Below are 15,963 nucleotides of genomic sequence, written 5' to 3' on the forward strand. Positions count from 1 at the left end.
ACAATTTTTCTCTGTATTTCACTTTAAAAGGAGAATTTTTTAAAACCTCTTTGGGGGTTGGTTTTGCTTTACATTAAAACATTCCACAGAATATTCTCTCCTCAGCACTTGTATTATGCTGAAGTCATGATTGACGTTTGGAATGATGACCACAGTCCACAGCAGATAGGTTCCATGTTTGATATTCTGTAACTACTAAAGCAGGAAAGTAGATTAATATTTTAGTTGTGTTTTTTTGAATAGATACAGAAAGTCAAACAGAACAGATATTCACAGTTACAAAATGCAGTTAAATAAAACTCAATCCCAGTGCAAGCATTTCACTTAAAGTCAGGTATAATATTTTAAATGCTCAATAATTATTTGCTTCAAAAGTATCGTAACTAGAGCTTCCCTGGTGGCGCAGTGGTTGAGAGGGCCGCCTGCCGATGCAGGAGACCTGGGTTCGTGCCCCGGTCCGGGAGGTCTCACATGCCGTGGAGCAGCTGGGCCCGTGAGCCGTGGCCGCTGAGCCTGCGCGTCCGGAGCCTGTGCTCCGCAACGGGAGAGGCCACAACAGTGAGAGGCCCGCGTACCGCAAAAAAAAAAAAAAAAAAAAAGTATCATAACTAGACTTCAGACAGTATTACTATAAAGCTATTGTAATCAGAACAGCGTGGTAGGACTTCCCTGGTGGCGCAGTGGTTAAGAATCTGCCTGCCAATGCAGAGGACTATGGGTTCGAGCCCTGGTCTGGGAAGGTCCCACATGCCGCGGAGCATCTGGGCCCATGAGCCACAACTGCTGAGCCTGCACATCTGGAGCCTGTGCTCTGCAACAAGAGAGGCCACGATAGTGAGAGGCCTGCGCACCGCGATGAAGAGTGCCCCCTGCTCGTCACAACTAGAGAAAGCCCTTGCACAGAAACAAAGACCCAACACAGCCAAAAAAATAAACAAATAAATAAATAAAAATAAAATTTTAAAAAAAGAATCTGCCTGCCAATGCGGAGGACATGGGTTCGAGCCCTAGTCTGGGAAGATCCCACAAGCCATGGAGCCAGTAAGCCCGTGTGCCACCAACTACCGAGCCTGCGCTGTAGAGCCTGCAAGCCACAACTACTGAGCCCACGTGCCACAACTACTGAAGCCTGCACACCTAGAGCCTGTGTTCTGCCACAAGAGAAACCACCGAAATGAGAAGCCCACACACCACACCGAAGAGTAGCCCCCGCTCGCTGCAACTAGAGAAGGCCCACGCTCAGCAATGAAGACCCAACGCAGCCATAAATAAATAAATATATAAATTTATTTTTTAAAAAAGAGAAAGTACCTTGGACAGACTTAGAAGGACTTTCTTATTTAAAAAAAAAAAAAAAACAGTGTGGTACTGGCAGAAAAATGGTCATATGGGTGAGTGGAACAGAATAGAGAGCCCAGAAATAAACCTACACACCGATGATCAATTAATCTTCCACAGAGGAGGCAAGAATATACAATGGAGAAAAGACAGTCTCTTCGATAAGTGGTGCTGGGAAAACTGGACACCTACATGTAAAAGAATGAAATTAGAACACTCCCTAACACCATATGCAAAAATAAACTCAAAATGGATTGAAGACCTAAATGTAAGACCAGGTACTGTAAAACTCCTGCAGGAAAAGCAGAGGCAGGACGCTCATTGGCATGAATCGCAGCAGTATCTATTTTGATCCGTCTCCTTAAATAATGAAAATAAAAGCAAAAATACACAAATGGGACCTAGTTAAACTTAAAAGCTTTTGCACAGCAAAGGAAACCATAAACAAGGCAAAAAGACCACCCTCAGAATGGGAGAAGATATTTGCAAACGAACCAGCTGACAAAGGATTAATCTCCAAAATATACAAACAGCATGCAGCTCAATATCAAAAAAACCCAAACAACCCAATCAAATAATGGGCAGGAGACCTAAATAGACATTTCTCCAAAGAAGACATACAGATGGCCAACAGGCACATGAAAAGATTCTCAGTGTCACTAATTATTAGAGAAATGCAAATCAGAACTACAGTGAGGTACCACCTCACACTGGTCAGAATGGCCAACATCAAAAAGTCTACAAACAATAAATGCCGTAGAGGGTGTGGAGAAAAGCGAACCCCTCCTGTGCTGTTGGTGAGAATGTAAGTTGATGCAGCCACTATAGAGAACAGCATGGAGGTTCCTCTAAAAACTAAAAGTAGAGGCCCAGCCGAGGGCAGGGATGAGTGAGGCAAGGACTGGAAAGACAGAAATTAAGTGACAGTCTGCTGACCCTCACCTTCTTCCCCCACCTCTTCCTTAGCTGCTGGCAGCCAAGTGTGTATGTCTCAGGCAGGAGAAACGATTCTTATCTGCAGAAAAATAGCCCCAAAGAAAAGGCTTAAAGATACTAACATTTTGTTTCCCCAATGAAATAGCCCAATTTCTGTCCAGCCATCTCACAGTGAATAGCCCACACATAAAGAGCGTCTTTTAGAGTTTGGCATCCTTGTTCTTGAATATAAATGATCAACCAAGGATCAGCAGACACTTGACGGAAGTTTTTAGGATAAGAGAAAGAGCCCAAAATAAAGAAAATAGAAACTTTCAGGGAATAGACAGAAACTAAAACTACAGTATCCTCACCAATAAGAGTAGATATTGTGTTCAGGGAATGAGAACAAACTTATAATTTAAAAAGAGCAAAATTAAAATAATATATTAAATAAAGTAGTGCCCTTCCAGAAAGTGAAACGGTAAACTTGAGATGAGAAAGGGAAGAGACAACATAAGGGCTTCCCTGGTGGCTCAGTGGTTGAGAGTCCACCTGCCGATGCAGGGGACACGGGTTCATGCCCAGGTCCGGGAATATCCCACATGCCGCGGAGCAGCTGGGCTCCTGAGCCATGGCTGCTGAGCCTGTGCGTCCGGAGCCTGTGCTCCGCAACGGGAGAGGCCACAACAGTGAGAGGCCCACGTACTGCAAAAAAAAAAGAAAAAAAAAAAAAAGAGACAACATAAGAAATCATACAGAGTCAGTCCAGGAAGCTCAAGGCCTTACCAGTTAAGCCTTCCCGAAGACAGAAGAGCAGAAGAAACAGTAAAAGAAACAATTGAAGAACATTTTCCACTAGAGGAATGAGACTCTGTAAGATTCCACCTTACACGAAACACAGATGAGGGGGGAAAAATCCAGACCAGGTCTGCCACGTAAAATTTCACAACACCAGGGATGAAGTGAAGATGCCAAAAGATTCCAAGAGGGAAGAGCAAATCACATATCAAGAATCGAAAATGAGAATTGCACCGGACTCTTCAGCAACAACGCTTGGAAGCTAGAAGATAACTAAAGCCTTGCCTTCAAAACTCAACGTGAAAAATTTTTTTTCCAACCTAAAATTCTGAACTCAGCCAAACTCTCCATTAAGTGTGAGAATAAAATCAGAAATACCTTCAGTTATACAAGAATGGAGGGAAACAAAGGTGGTCTTTGATATGTTCTCCCTTAGAAACTTCGGGAGGATATGCTTCACCAACACAAGGGAGGAACCAAGAGAGGAAGATGGAGCCACCGGGACCCCAGCCTGGGGAACAGGGAGGTGGCGGGAGCTGTCTGAGCCTCATTTCTTAGGGGTCCTTAGGGAGGTTCCAGTCCGTAGGCACGATCGATTCGATCACTGACCATTGGGGGTTGAACTTGAGCCCCAGTCCCTGAGCACCAGGGCCTTGCAGGCCTCGAGGAAGACCTGGAAGAGGGGCTGAGGGCCACAGGTGACCGAGGGGACGCGCGTGGCAGGGCTCCAGGCAGAGCTGGTGGTTCGGATCAGGACGGTGCTGGTGAAGGTGTAGAGACGTGCACGGTGTAGGAGCTGACCAGTTGGTGAGACGGGTCCTGACGGATGTGTCCACTGTGGGACACATCACTTTGTGATGGGCACAGAGTGGGTGGAGAGATTCCTGGCTGTGTAAGCAGAGTGGGTGGCGGGGCCGCCTCCCGGAGGGGCCTGTAGGCCGGGAGCCAGAGTTCTGCCTGAGATGTTGACTGTGACGCGTGCATTGTGGTCACAGAGTTGCCGGGCTGGCGGATGGCTCTTACGGAAGTAGGCTGAGCTGAGGATTAAACCGGAGTTGAGAGCGTTGGGAGAAAAGAGAGCGGTATGGACATATATCCACTACCAAACGCAAAACAGATAGCTAGGTGGGACGCAGCCTCATAGCACAGGGAGATCAGCTCCGCGCTTTGTGACCACCTAGAGGGGTGGGATAGGGAGGGTGGGAGGGAGGCTCAAGAGGGAGGGGATATGGGGATACGTGTATGCATATGGCTGATTCACTTTGTTGTACAGCAGAAACTAACACACCATTGTAAAGCAATTATACTCCAATAAAGATGTTAAAAAAAGGGAGAGCCCAGGACCCAGCCTGGGGGAAGGAGCTCCAGGACCAGCGGGGCAGATTCAGAGGAATGGTCCAGAGTAGCTGGTGTGAGAGGAGACCGGGAGGGAGTGGGGCTGCGGCCTGGGGGCGGGGGGAGGGTCCAGGCAGCGGGGGAGGGCAGGTGCCACGGGGTCGGTGGAGCTGCTGTGTCCACGGGGCAGGAGGAGGGGGTGCTGGCGAAGCAGCTCCTGAGACGTGTGGGTGCGCGAGGGGCCCACGATGGGACGGCAGCGCCGCCTGCCTGGCTCTCGTCCAAGATGGGAGGTGCCGGAGCCCACTGTATTCTGCGAGTGGGGAAGTCTTCACACGCAGGGAGAGCGTCGAGATACAGGGTAGAAGGTGTGTTACTGCAGGAGAAATCCTGGAGCTTGTGGGAACAGGCGAGATGCGCTCGGGTGGGGGCTTGCTGAAGACAGGTGAGGCCACGCGGCCGGGCGTCAGGGGCACAGCCACGCACGGCCCCTCGTCCGCAGGAAGGCACGGACCCCGGGCAAGCAGAGGGGCTGCCAAGGGCTTCGTGCCCTGGGACTCTGTGATGCCCCCTTTCTGCCCCTCCTCCGACGTTCTCAAAGGCACCCTCAGTTGTGCGGGTCAGCCTCACGCCCTCCAGGGAGGATGACACTCATCCCAGCCTCACGTCCCCACCTCCCTGTCACTCCTGTGACACGATTTCAGGCAGGACAGCCCTTCATGCCCATGTTCAGATAACTGAATCATTTCTCTTTAAAGCCACCTCCGTCCCTATGTTGTGGTTTCCAAGGCAAAAATGGGTGTTTTGTGTGGGAAGATGGTGCTCAGGGGTACGGGCTCTGCGTGGTGGAAAGTGAAAGCCTGTAACTCTTCCAGGTCTGTGACGAGAAGCTACTACAGGGGTGCGGCAGGGGCGCTGCTCGTCTATGACATCACCAGGTAATGACACCGCTCGCCGGCCTGTGCTCCCCGAGGTCCGAGTCTCCCCGCGGGTGTGCTGGGCACGTCGGTGGCAGGGCTGTGGGGCGGGAAGCCCCTCAGCCCTTTTCCTGGGGGTCTTGGGCGTTTTCGAAGCAGCCCCTTCCACCACTTTACCATGTAAAGCAGCATGTTCCCAAGCTTCAGATAGATAAGCACCCCCAGTGTCATTATGTTTCTTTTAACATGATGTTTTGATACTTTCCTTAAGGTTTGCAAAGTGAAGCTTTGTGTGTGGTAAATTATTAGAAGTAACGGACCTCCATCAAGCACAGGTTCTAGGCTGGGACGGCCTGGGTTCAAAGCCCACTTGCTGTCACCAGCGGTGTGAGTCCTCCGGCGAGGTGCTCCGCTGTCTGGACTTTAGTTTCCTTGTCTGTTCCATGGAGTAATGACCACGTAATACTCGTGAGGTTGCTGGGCGGTTGATTTGGTTCACATAGAGCTCTTGGCCCATCGTGAGGATCTGAGTGCACTGTCCTGCGTGTAGCTATCACCCAGGTATCACAATTAAATGTAAAGTTCAGTTCCTCCTCGGTCAGTCCTTAGAATATACGAGAGTTTTATCCTTAGATAGATGAGGGCTGAAAACAGTCCTGAAGGTAGATGCACCTGATCCAGTCCTGGCTCTGCCACTGGCTGCTTGTGTGACTTTGGGCAACTTAGTCTCTCTGGGCCTCAGGTTTCTTGTGGAAACAGGAGATAATAAGAGTCTGTGTCACAGAGTCCTTACAGAGAATCAGCGTGTTAAATTCGTGTGAAGCGAAGTACCAGCGCGTCACACGGATCCGTTGAGTGGCAGCAGTTAGCCTTAGGTCCTGCTCGCATGTTGCGTGAACCGAGAGCCCAGTAAATACTGACCCTGCTTGGGCAGACAACAGACAGCAAGCTTCTGGCTTGTTGCCTCATGTTCATGGAAACAAGATGAAATGCACCCTGTGGGTGTGGTGTACGCCAGGGGCTTCCAGATCGTCTGAGTCACCTGAAAGGCTGTGGGCATTGCCCTGCGTGTGTAGAAGCGCTGGGAGTGGCGTGAGTGACTGGAAAGAGTTGCTAGCTTTATAAAATACATGTGCTGTTTTCACAATCTTATATTACGCAGCCGAGAAACCTACAATGCGCTTACTAATTGGTTAACAGATGCCCGAATGCTCGCCAGCCAGAGCATCGTCATCATCCTCTGTGGGAACAAGAAGGACCTGGACCCCGATCGGGAAGTCACGTTCCTAGAAGCCTCCCGATTCGCTCAGGAAAATGGCAAGTGGCCTTGCACCTGTCACACCTGCTGGAGGTTTAAGATGCAGCTGTAGTTAGGAAGTGTGGGACTTCCTATTGTTTTTACTGTACACTAGACTCACTTAACATAGTCTCACCCTATTGCATTCTGCCCACGAAGGTTACTATGATGAGGGACTTCCCTGGTGGTCCAGCGGTTCAGACTCTGTGCTTCCACTGTAGGGAGCGCAGGTTCCATCCCCGGTCAGGGAACTAAGATCCCGCATGCCGCGTGGTGTGGCAAAAAAAAAAAAAAAAAAAAGAGGTTACTATGATGATAAAAGCTAATCTCTTAGCATTCTGTGGTGACTTTTCAGTCTAGGATCTTTGATATCACAGGTCTTGGTTTAAAGTGAAATTTATAACAATCTTTAAAGGCCCTAATCAGATGATGTCATCTTTTATAAAATGTAATTTGAAGCTAAGTTAGTGAAATATTAGACGTAAATAGAAAGGGAAGCAGTAGAAGACATACTGGACTAATTGGCTGTATTTTACTTACATTAAATTTAAGTCATTTGGCTAAAGATGCCTTTTAAACTTCTCTGAATTTCCGTATAGAATACATAAGGATGACACGTAAAATTAATGGTTGCTTATAGACAGCTGAATGAGAAGAATTCACTACTGGGCATATACCCTGAGAAAACCATAATTCAAAAAGAGTCATGTACCAAAATGTTCATTGCAGCTCTATTTACAATAGCCAGGAGATGGAAACAACCTAAGTGTCCATCATCGGATGAATGGATAAAGAAGATGTGGCACATATATACAATGGAATATTACTCAGCCATAAAAAGAAACGAAATTGAGCTATTTGTAATGAGGTGGATGGACCTAGAGTCTGTCATACAGAGTGAAGTAAGTCAGAAAGAGAAAGACAAATACCGTATGCTAACATATATATATGGAATTTAAGGAAAAAAATGTCAGGAAGAACCTAGGGGTAAGACGGGAATAAAGATGCAGACCTACTAGAGAATGGACTTGAGGATATGGAGAGGGGGAAGGGTAAGCTGGGACAAAGTGAGAGAGTGGCATGGACATATATACACTACCAAACGTAAAATAGATCGCTAGTGGGAAGCAGCCGCATAGCACAGGGAGATCAGCTCAGTGCTTTGTGACCTAGAGGGGTGGGATAGGGAGGGTGGGAGGGAGGGAGACGCAAGAGGGAGGGGATATGGGAACATATGTATATGTATAACTGATTCACTTTGTTATAAAGCAGAAACTAACACACCATTGTAAAGCAATATACTCCAATAAAGATGTAAAAAAAAAACAAAAAAAAAACACTTATCTCACAAAAAAAGAAAAAAGATACTTAGAAAAACATAGCTTAGGTTTAAAAAAAAAGAATTCAGACATTTTAAAATAACTTTAATTTTTGGAAGCAATCAACAACTAAAATATCCTACTATCACCTTTCAGTTGGACTCCAGGACCACCCACTTACACTCTCACAAACGAGCAGGGTTTCTGCTAGGAAAATAAACAGAAGCCTTCATGAGTTTGTAAAGAAGCTGTTTAGAAACATGCACGCTTAGAATGTTAAAGGTCGAAAGGAATTTATCTGTCATTTAAATGAAACTCATTTTTACAAGGAAGGAGAGAAGGATCTGGAGAGGTTGTGGTTTGCTCACAAAAGCAAGAGAGCAGCCTTCTGCTGCGTGAGTCACCAGCTGGTGCATAAGAAGAGGGCTCATTCGTGTAAGGTCCCCTCACTGTCAGGGCGGCACACCAGATGTCAGCACTTGTAGGTTGTATCTGTGGTGACGTGGAGACTATTGGAAAGGCAATTGCTACTTTGTCTTATATCAACAGCCGGGTGCCTTCAGCCAGCCTGCTTCCTTACCAGCGTCCTGCTTGCTTAGTTTCTTCAACACATTTAAGTGCTAGCACAAAATACTAGTTACTTTTCGGAAAAAGTTAGATTTCTTCTAATATTTAAAAAAATATTTTGACATTGATTTCATATTTGCAGAAATACCTGGTTTTAAGTACTAAATTTATTTTGTCTATTATTCTAAGCGTGTACTAAGCTGGCAGTTATGAATCGAATAATTGTGATTGTCTTCTTAATATGGCTTCTTGTTTCGTTTGATGTCGATTTCAGAGCTGATGTTTCTGGAAACGAGTGCACTAACCGGGGAGAACGTGGAAGAGGCCTTTGTACAGTGTGCGAGAAAAATACTTAACAAAATTGAATCAGGTAAAAGGCTTTCCGTTAATAAACTTTCCTTTAGCGTCGTTTCCTCTCTAGCTCAGTAGTGTCACTTTTCAGTACTTCCAGGAGTGCTTTGGTCAGAGTGGCCTCTCCCCCTGCCGACCTGCAGTCACCACTCACGGGCTTCAAGGTCTTGTCCGCGGCTGAGGTGGGAGCCCACGCCTCCTTCACGGCGGCCTCCTTGGCCCCAGTGACGGAAGGGGCAGAGTCAGGGTGTCAGGGCATGTTTGCTTTTAGAACCACAGCCTTTGTTGGAGCCATCACTTCAGGAAGAACGGACCTTTGTCCGTGCTCTGTCGGCACCTCGGACTGTGCTGGGCCAGCAGTCGTGTGTGGTGGATTGGCGTGATCTATGGGCACCTCTCGGGGTGCCGCAGGTTTAGATCAGGCATTGGGGAGAATTTACTCCCGAAGCTCACTGAGCGTGCCTCAGTAGTAACCTGTCTCATCATTGTTCTGTTTGTTGCTTCAGTAAAAATAAATTTACAATACCCCTAATTTAGGCAGCTGACAAAATAATATGTAGTTGTCATTTATTAGAGTTACTTTTTATTTAAGTATCACCGCAATTATATGTGGACATTCAGTTTTTAATTGATTCATTAAAATATCTGAATGCCTGTTGTTTGTCAGGTGCTGGGATACAGAAATAAATTAATCACAACCCTTGCCCTCAAGAAACTGTCTTTCATGGGAAGCAGTCAAAAGATACTTACAATACGGTGTGGTCGATACAGTAACTGAGAAGCGCACAGGATCTTGGGGCACACGAAGAAGGAGAACCTACCTGCTTAGGAGGTGATATCAGGAAGGGCTTCCAGGAGGAGGTGGTGACCAAGCTCAGGCTGTCAAGTGTGGGGAGGGGAGGCCAGCAGGGACAGCGCTAGTGGACACTGGGGGAGAAGTTGAAGTTTCTAGAACAGAAGGACCACAGCGGGGAATGGCAGGAGAGAAGGCTGAGGAGAGGCAGCAGCCAGGCGAGGGATCGTGATCCGGGACCTAGAACTTTACCCTGTAAAGCGTGACCGAGTCTCCGCCCTGCCTGTATGCTAGAGCCTCCTGGGATGCATAAAAGTTTGAATTCCAAGACCCGCCCCTAGAGATGCTGAATTAGGCCTTCAGCATCAGATTTTAAAACGCTCTCTCGTGTGATTAATTCTGATGTTCGTCCACGACTGAGCACTGCGGTAGGGGTGAGTGGCCATTCAGGGGCGGGGGCCGTGAATGACGTGGTCAGATTGTGGCTGGAGGCAGATCGTGTGTGTGGGTGGTCACATCAGGGACATACTGGAGGGAGCCCAGGGCCGATGGCCAGGATAGCAACAAAGGCATGTTTGAGTAATCCGAAAAAAGATGCCTGATTAAAGCTTTATCGAGGATGTGGAAGCGGAGACGAAGAGGCATAGATGAATCCAAGAAACGTTTTGGCAGTGGCGTCGTGACTCAGATGCTAACTAGCGGGGCGGGGCCGTTGCCTCTGGGGAGGGGCCTGAGAGGTGGGGTCAGGAAGGGAGGAGGGGCCGAGGGCAACTAGGTGTCACACCTGGGTAACTCGGGGACCCAGAGGGTCATGGCAGAGCCAGAGGGCAAGCCGGTTCAAGGGAATCAAGATGCTTCTGTTTTGGAGTGTTCCCTGGGCAGCGTCGCTGGGACAAACGCGAGGAGGCATGCAGGAGGCTGTGGGGAGAATTCCTGGCTGGCGGTGTCTGCTTGGGAGCCATCAGCCTGTAGGAGTAGTGGCAACTCTGGAAGGAGCGAGACCACGCAGCGAACAGTAGAGAGTGGGGAGGGCAGTGGCCCAGAGCGAAGCCCTGGAGATCGGAGGATGAGAGAGAGGAGGGGGAAGTCAGAGGTATATGAAGAGACCCGGGAACGTGGGTATCACTTTAGCCGAGCTTCAGCCAAAGGGTTGTTCGTTATCAAATGCATCAGAGGAAAGTCTCATGAGCCAAGACGTGAGCTGAAAAGTGTCCGGTGGGGCGGGCAGTAGGAAGTCACCAGTCATCTTTACCAGCAGAATGACAAGGAGAAGACAGGGGGCGGCGGAGCATCAAGAGGGGGTGAGGGAGCGGAGCCTGGCCCCTCCCCGGAGGACGGTTAATTCAACGAGAGGTTTCAGTAAATGACGCGAGAGGAGAGAGAGGGACGGAAAGGAGAGAAGGCGGGAGGGGAGCGGACGGAGAAGGTAGGGGCCGGCGAGGTAGTGGGAGAGCGCCAGGGTCCCAGACGGCGGGCTGGGCTCAGCAGGAACAGGGCCGCTTCATCCTCCTGTGGTCTTTTGACCTGAAAACAGCAAAAATTTCCTCAAGCTGGTACAGAACTGTTATTTTTAAAGACTAGAGCCTCAGTAGTTGTCATGAAAATCGGTGTGATGTTGAGTGTTAGCAAGCTCAACACGGGCTTTTCTTTAGCTTACCTCCCCCTTTGGTGTCCACCCTTGAACACAGCGTGTGTGAGCTCATTCATATAAAGCTTTCAGGATCTTTTTCTTCTGAGGTCATCCAAATCATAGTTACATCAGATAAAAAACTATAAGGACACGTTAGAACTCTTCAGCAGTACTTTTTTTTTTTTTTAGATTTTATTGACGTATAGTTGATTTACAATGTTGTGTTCATTTCTGTTGTACGGCAAAGTGATTCAGTTAGTTATACATATATATTCTTTTTCCTATTCTTTTCCATTATGATTTGTCACAGGATATTGTTTTGTTTTTTTTTTTTTGCGGTACACGGGCCTCTCAGTGTTGTGGCCTCTCCCGTTGCGGAGCACAGGCTCCGGACGCGCAGGCTCAGCAGCCATGGCTCACGGGCCCAGCCGCTCCGCGGCATGTGGGATCTTCCCGGACCGGGGCACGAACCCGTGTCCCCTGCATCGGCAGGCGGACTCTCAACCACTGCGCAACCAGGGAAGCCCCTGTCACAGGATATTGAACATAGTTCCCTGTGCTCTACAGTAGGACCTTGTTGTTTATCCATTTCGGCAGTACTTTTTAATTTTAGTTTTCTAAAGAGGCAGTACATTCATGTGGTTCAAAAACCATTATTTTCTCCCCTCCTTTTTATACAAAAGTTAGCACACTATGAACTCTGCACTTACTCTACCTACCAGTGATGACACATCAGTATTTAGAGACTTCCATATACATATATATATGCTAATGTACATGTGTGTGTGTATGTAGTGTTCAGTTTTGTGTATTGCCATAATTTATTTAACCAGTCTACTTTGGACATTTGAGTTGTTGCCAGTATTTTGCTGTAACAAAAAATGTTGCAGTAAATAACCTTTTGTATATCATTTCACATGTGTGTGAGTGTACGTATAGGATAAGTTCCCAGAAGTGGGTTTGCTGCGTTAAAGAACACAAGCATTTGGAAGTTAGGTAGAAGCTGTCGAATTCCTCCATCGGGGTTGTAGCAGTTTATCATCCTACTAGTAGCGAATGAAGGTGTTTATTTCACTAAAGCCACACCCACAGGGTGTATTATCATACGTGGGTTTTTACCAGTCTCATAAGTGAAAAATGGTATCTTTTTTAATTTGTGGTTTAATTTTAAATTAAATCTTTGTATACATAATATATTCACATAATTCCAAATCCAGAAAGTGCAGGAGAGGATAGAGTGAGCCACCCTCTGTTACCCCGTCTCCTGTCCCCTGGCTATCTAGAGCTCTTTTTTGAAGTCAGCCATTATTACCAGTTCTTTATGTATCCGTCCAAAGAGGTTTTTATGCCCATACAAGCAAACGTGTGTATTTTTTCCTCTGTATTCAAAATTGTGTTGTATATACACAGTGTTCTACACTTTGCTTTTTTCACTTAATATATTGTGGGGATCACAGAAACATGAAAACATTTTCTAAAGACTTGCTTGGTCCTCAGGTGAGCTGGACCCAGAAAGAATGGGCTCAGGTATTCAGTATGGAGATGCTGCCTTGAGACAGCTGCGGTCTCCACGCCGCGCACAGGCCCCGAGCGCACAGGAGTGCGGCTGCTGAAGCAGCGCAGGGAGCACAGGTAGGTGCCTGCGTCGCGGCGCCCTGCCGCCTTCGGCCTCACCCTCTGTTCGCCACCCATAGCCCCGCACAGGCTTAGAGGTGGAGGCTGTCACTGCTTTTTGCAGCCGCGTTATGAAAAGGAGAGGTGATTGCATAATTAAAAGTTAGAGATTCTCAGCAGTGAGAATCTCTGCTCACACATTCTTCTCAAGCTCACACGGAACACTCACCAAAACAGACCACATCCTGGGCCATAAAACACACCTGAACACATTTAAAAGAATAGAAATCATCCAGTGTCTGCTCTCAGACCACAGTGGAATTAAACTAGAAATCAGTAACAGAAAGCTAACTGGAAAATCCAAAATGCGTGGGGATTAAACAACATACTTCTAAATAACACATGAGTGAAAGAAGCAATCTCAAGGGAAATGTAAGAATATTTTGAACTAAATGAAAAAACACAACTTATCAAAATTTGGGAAGATTCAACACAAACAGTACTTAGAGTGAAACTTACAGCATTGAGTGCATGTACTAGAAAAGAAGAAAGGTCTAAGTACCATCATATAAGTGTCCACCATAGAAAACGAGAAAGAGAAGAGCAAATTAAAGCCAGAGTAGGCAGAAGAAAAGGAATAATAAAATGAGAGCAGGAGATCAATAGAGAAAAATCAACGAAGCCAAAGCCGGCTCCTTGAAAAAGCCCAGTAAAATCAGTGACTCTAGCCGGGCTAAGGGAAATTATATATATATATATAATTACTAATATCAGAAATGAAAGAGGGGGCATCACTGCAGATTCTATGGACGTTAAAAGGATAATAAGGGAATGCTATGAACAACTCTGTGCCCACAAATTTGCTGACCTGCATGAAATAAACCAATTCTATCAAAGACACAATTTGCCAAAACTTATACAAGAACAAATACACAATCTGAATAGGCCTGTATCTATTAAAGAAATTGAACCAATAATGAATAATCTTCCAAAACAGAAAGCACCAGGCCCACACGGGTTCACGGGTGAATTCCACCAAACATTTAAGGAAGAAACTGTACCAGTTCTCTTCAGTCTCTTTCACAGAACAAAAGCAGACAGAACACTTCCTAACTCATTCTAAGAGGCCGGCATTACCCTAATTCCAAAACCAGACAAAGACACTACAAGAAAAGAAAACTACACACTAGTATCTCCTGTGAACACAGATGCAAAAATTCTCAACAAAATGTTAGATTGAATCCAACAATGTATACAAAGAATTACATCCTTCCAAGTGGGATTTATCCCAGGTGTGCAGGGCTGGTTCAACATTCCAAAATCAATTAATGTAACCGTCACATCAACAGGGAACAAAAATCACATGATTTCATCAAGAGATGCAGAGAAATCATTTGACAAAGTCCAATATCCATTCACAATGAAAGCTCTCAGTAAAGTAGGAATAGAGGGGAATCTCCTCAACTTAATAAAGAAAATCTACCCAAAACCTACTGCTAACATCCTGCTTAATGGTGAGAAAGTTGAAGCTTTCCTATTAATATCAAGGCAAGGAGGTCCCCTCTCACCATCATACTGGAGGTCCTAGCTAATGCAATAAGAAAAGGAAATAAAAGGTACACAGACTGGGAAGAGAGAAATTAACTAACTTTGTTGGCTGATGATAATCTGTGTAGAAAATCCAAAAAATCCACAAACTATATAAATGATTATGTAGCACAGTTGCAAGATACAAGGTTAATATACAAAAGTCCATCACTTTTCTCTATGCCAGCAATGAACAAGTGCAATTCGAAATGAAAAACACAATACCCCTCACATTAGCATCCCCCCAAAAAGGAAATAGGTAGAACTCTAACAACATCTATATGAGGAAAACCAAACTGATTCCGAAGTCTATGTGGAGAGGAGACAAAAGACCCATAATAGCCAACACAGTATTGAGGGAGAAGAACAAAGTTGAAGGACTGTTACTACCCAACTCCAAAACACTATAAAGCCACAGTAGTCAAGACAGTATGGTATTGGTGAAATAATAGACAAGTAGATCAATGGAACAGAATAGAGAGCCCAGAAATACACCCACATACTGATGTTTGATAAAGGAGCAAAGGCAATACAATGGAGCAGAAATAGTCTTTTCAACAAATGGTGCTAGAACAACTGGACATCCATGCAAAAAAATGAATCTACATACCAGACCTTGTACCCTTCACAAAAATTAACTCCAAATGGATCGTAGACCAAATGTAAAATGCAAAACTATAAAACTCCTAGAAGATAAAAGAAAATGTAGATGACCTAGGGTGTGGTGATGACTTTTTAGACACAGCACTAAAGACACAATCCATGAAAGAAATAATTGGTAAGCTGGACTTCATGAAAAATAAAAACTTCTGCTCTGCAAAAGACAATGTCAAGAGAATTAGTAGACAAGCTATAGACCAGGAGAAAATATTTGTGAAACACATACCTGATAAAGGACTGTTAAACCTAAATACACAAAGACCTCTTAAAACACAACAGTAAGAAAACAACCCAATTTAAAAATGGGCCAAAGACCTTAACAGACACCTCACCAAAGAAGATATCCAGATGGCAATAAGTATACAAAAACATACTCCATATCATATGCCATCAAGGAGAAAGCAAAGTAAAACAATGAGACATCACTACAAGCCTATTAGAATGGCCACAGTCCAAGACCCTGACAGCGCCAAATGCTGGTGAGGATGTAGAACAATAGGAATTCTTGTTCATTGTTGGTGGGAATGCAAAATGGTGCAGCCACTTTAGAAGACAGCTTGGCATTTTCTTATAAAACTAACCTTAGGACTTCCCTGGTGGTGTAGTGCTTAAGAATCCACCTGCCAATGCAGGGGACACGGGTTCGATCCCTGGTCTAGGAAGATCCCACATGCCGCGGAGCAGCTAAGCCCATGTGCCACAACTACTGAGCCCGAATGCTACACTACTGAAGGCCGTTCTCCTAGAGCCCGTGCTCCGCAACAAGAGAAGCCACCACCGCAATGAGAAGCCCGCATACTGCAACAAAGACCCAGCGCAGCCAAAAATAAAAATTAAAT

At 45.9% G+C, this 15,963-nt stretch overlaps 1 protein-coding gene across 5 annotated transcripts in view; it reads left to right on the top strand.

The window, feature by feature from the left end:
- Positions 1–15,963, top strand: part of RAB4A (RAB4A, member RAS oncogene family) — a 75,157-nt gene that overhangs the window by 34,063 nt on the left and 25,131 nt on the right. For 3 of the 5 annotated variants that reach the window (XM_032607429.1, XM_032607427.1, XM_032607430.1), the window contains exons 4-7: positions 5,265–5,327; positions 6,469–6,623; positions 8,764–8,859; positions 12,761–12,895. In XM_032607429.1, coding sequence (XP_032463320.1) covers positions 5,265–5,327; positions 6,469–6,623; positions 8,764–8,859; positions 12,761–12,876 — 430 coding nt within the window. In that variant the 3' untranslated portion in view covers positions 12,877–12,895. Of the gene's footprint in view, positions 1–5,264; positions 5,328–6,468; positions 6,624–8,763; positions 8,860–12,760; positions 14,470–15,963 lie in introns of those variants that run through there. The other 2 variants (XM_032607428.1, XM_032607431.1) reach the window with 2 other exon arrangements.

This window comes from Phocoena sinus, chromosome 16 (genome assembly GCF_008692025.1).
Source record: "Phocoena sinus isolate mPhoSin1 chromosome 16, mPhoSin1.pri, whole genome shotgun sequence".
NCBI lineage: Eukaryota > Metazoa > Chordata > Mammalia > Artiodactyla > Phocoenidae > Phocoena > Phocoena sinus.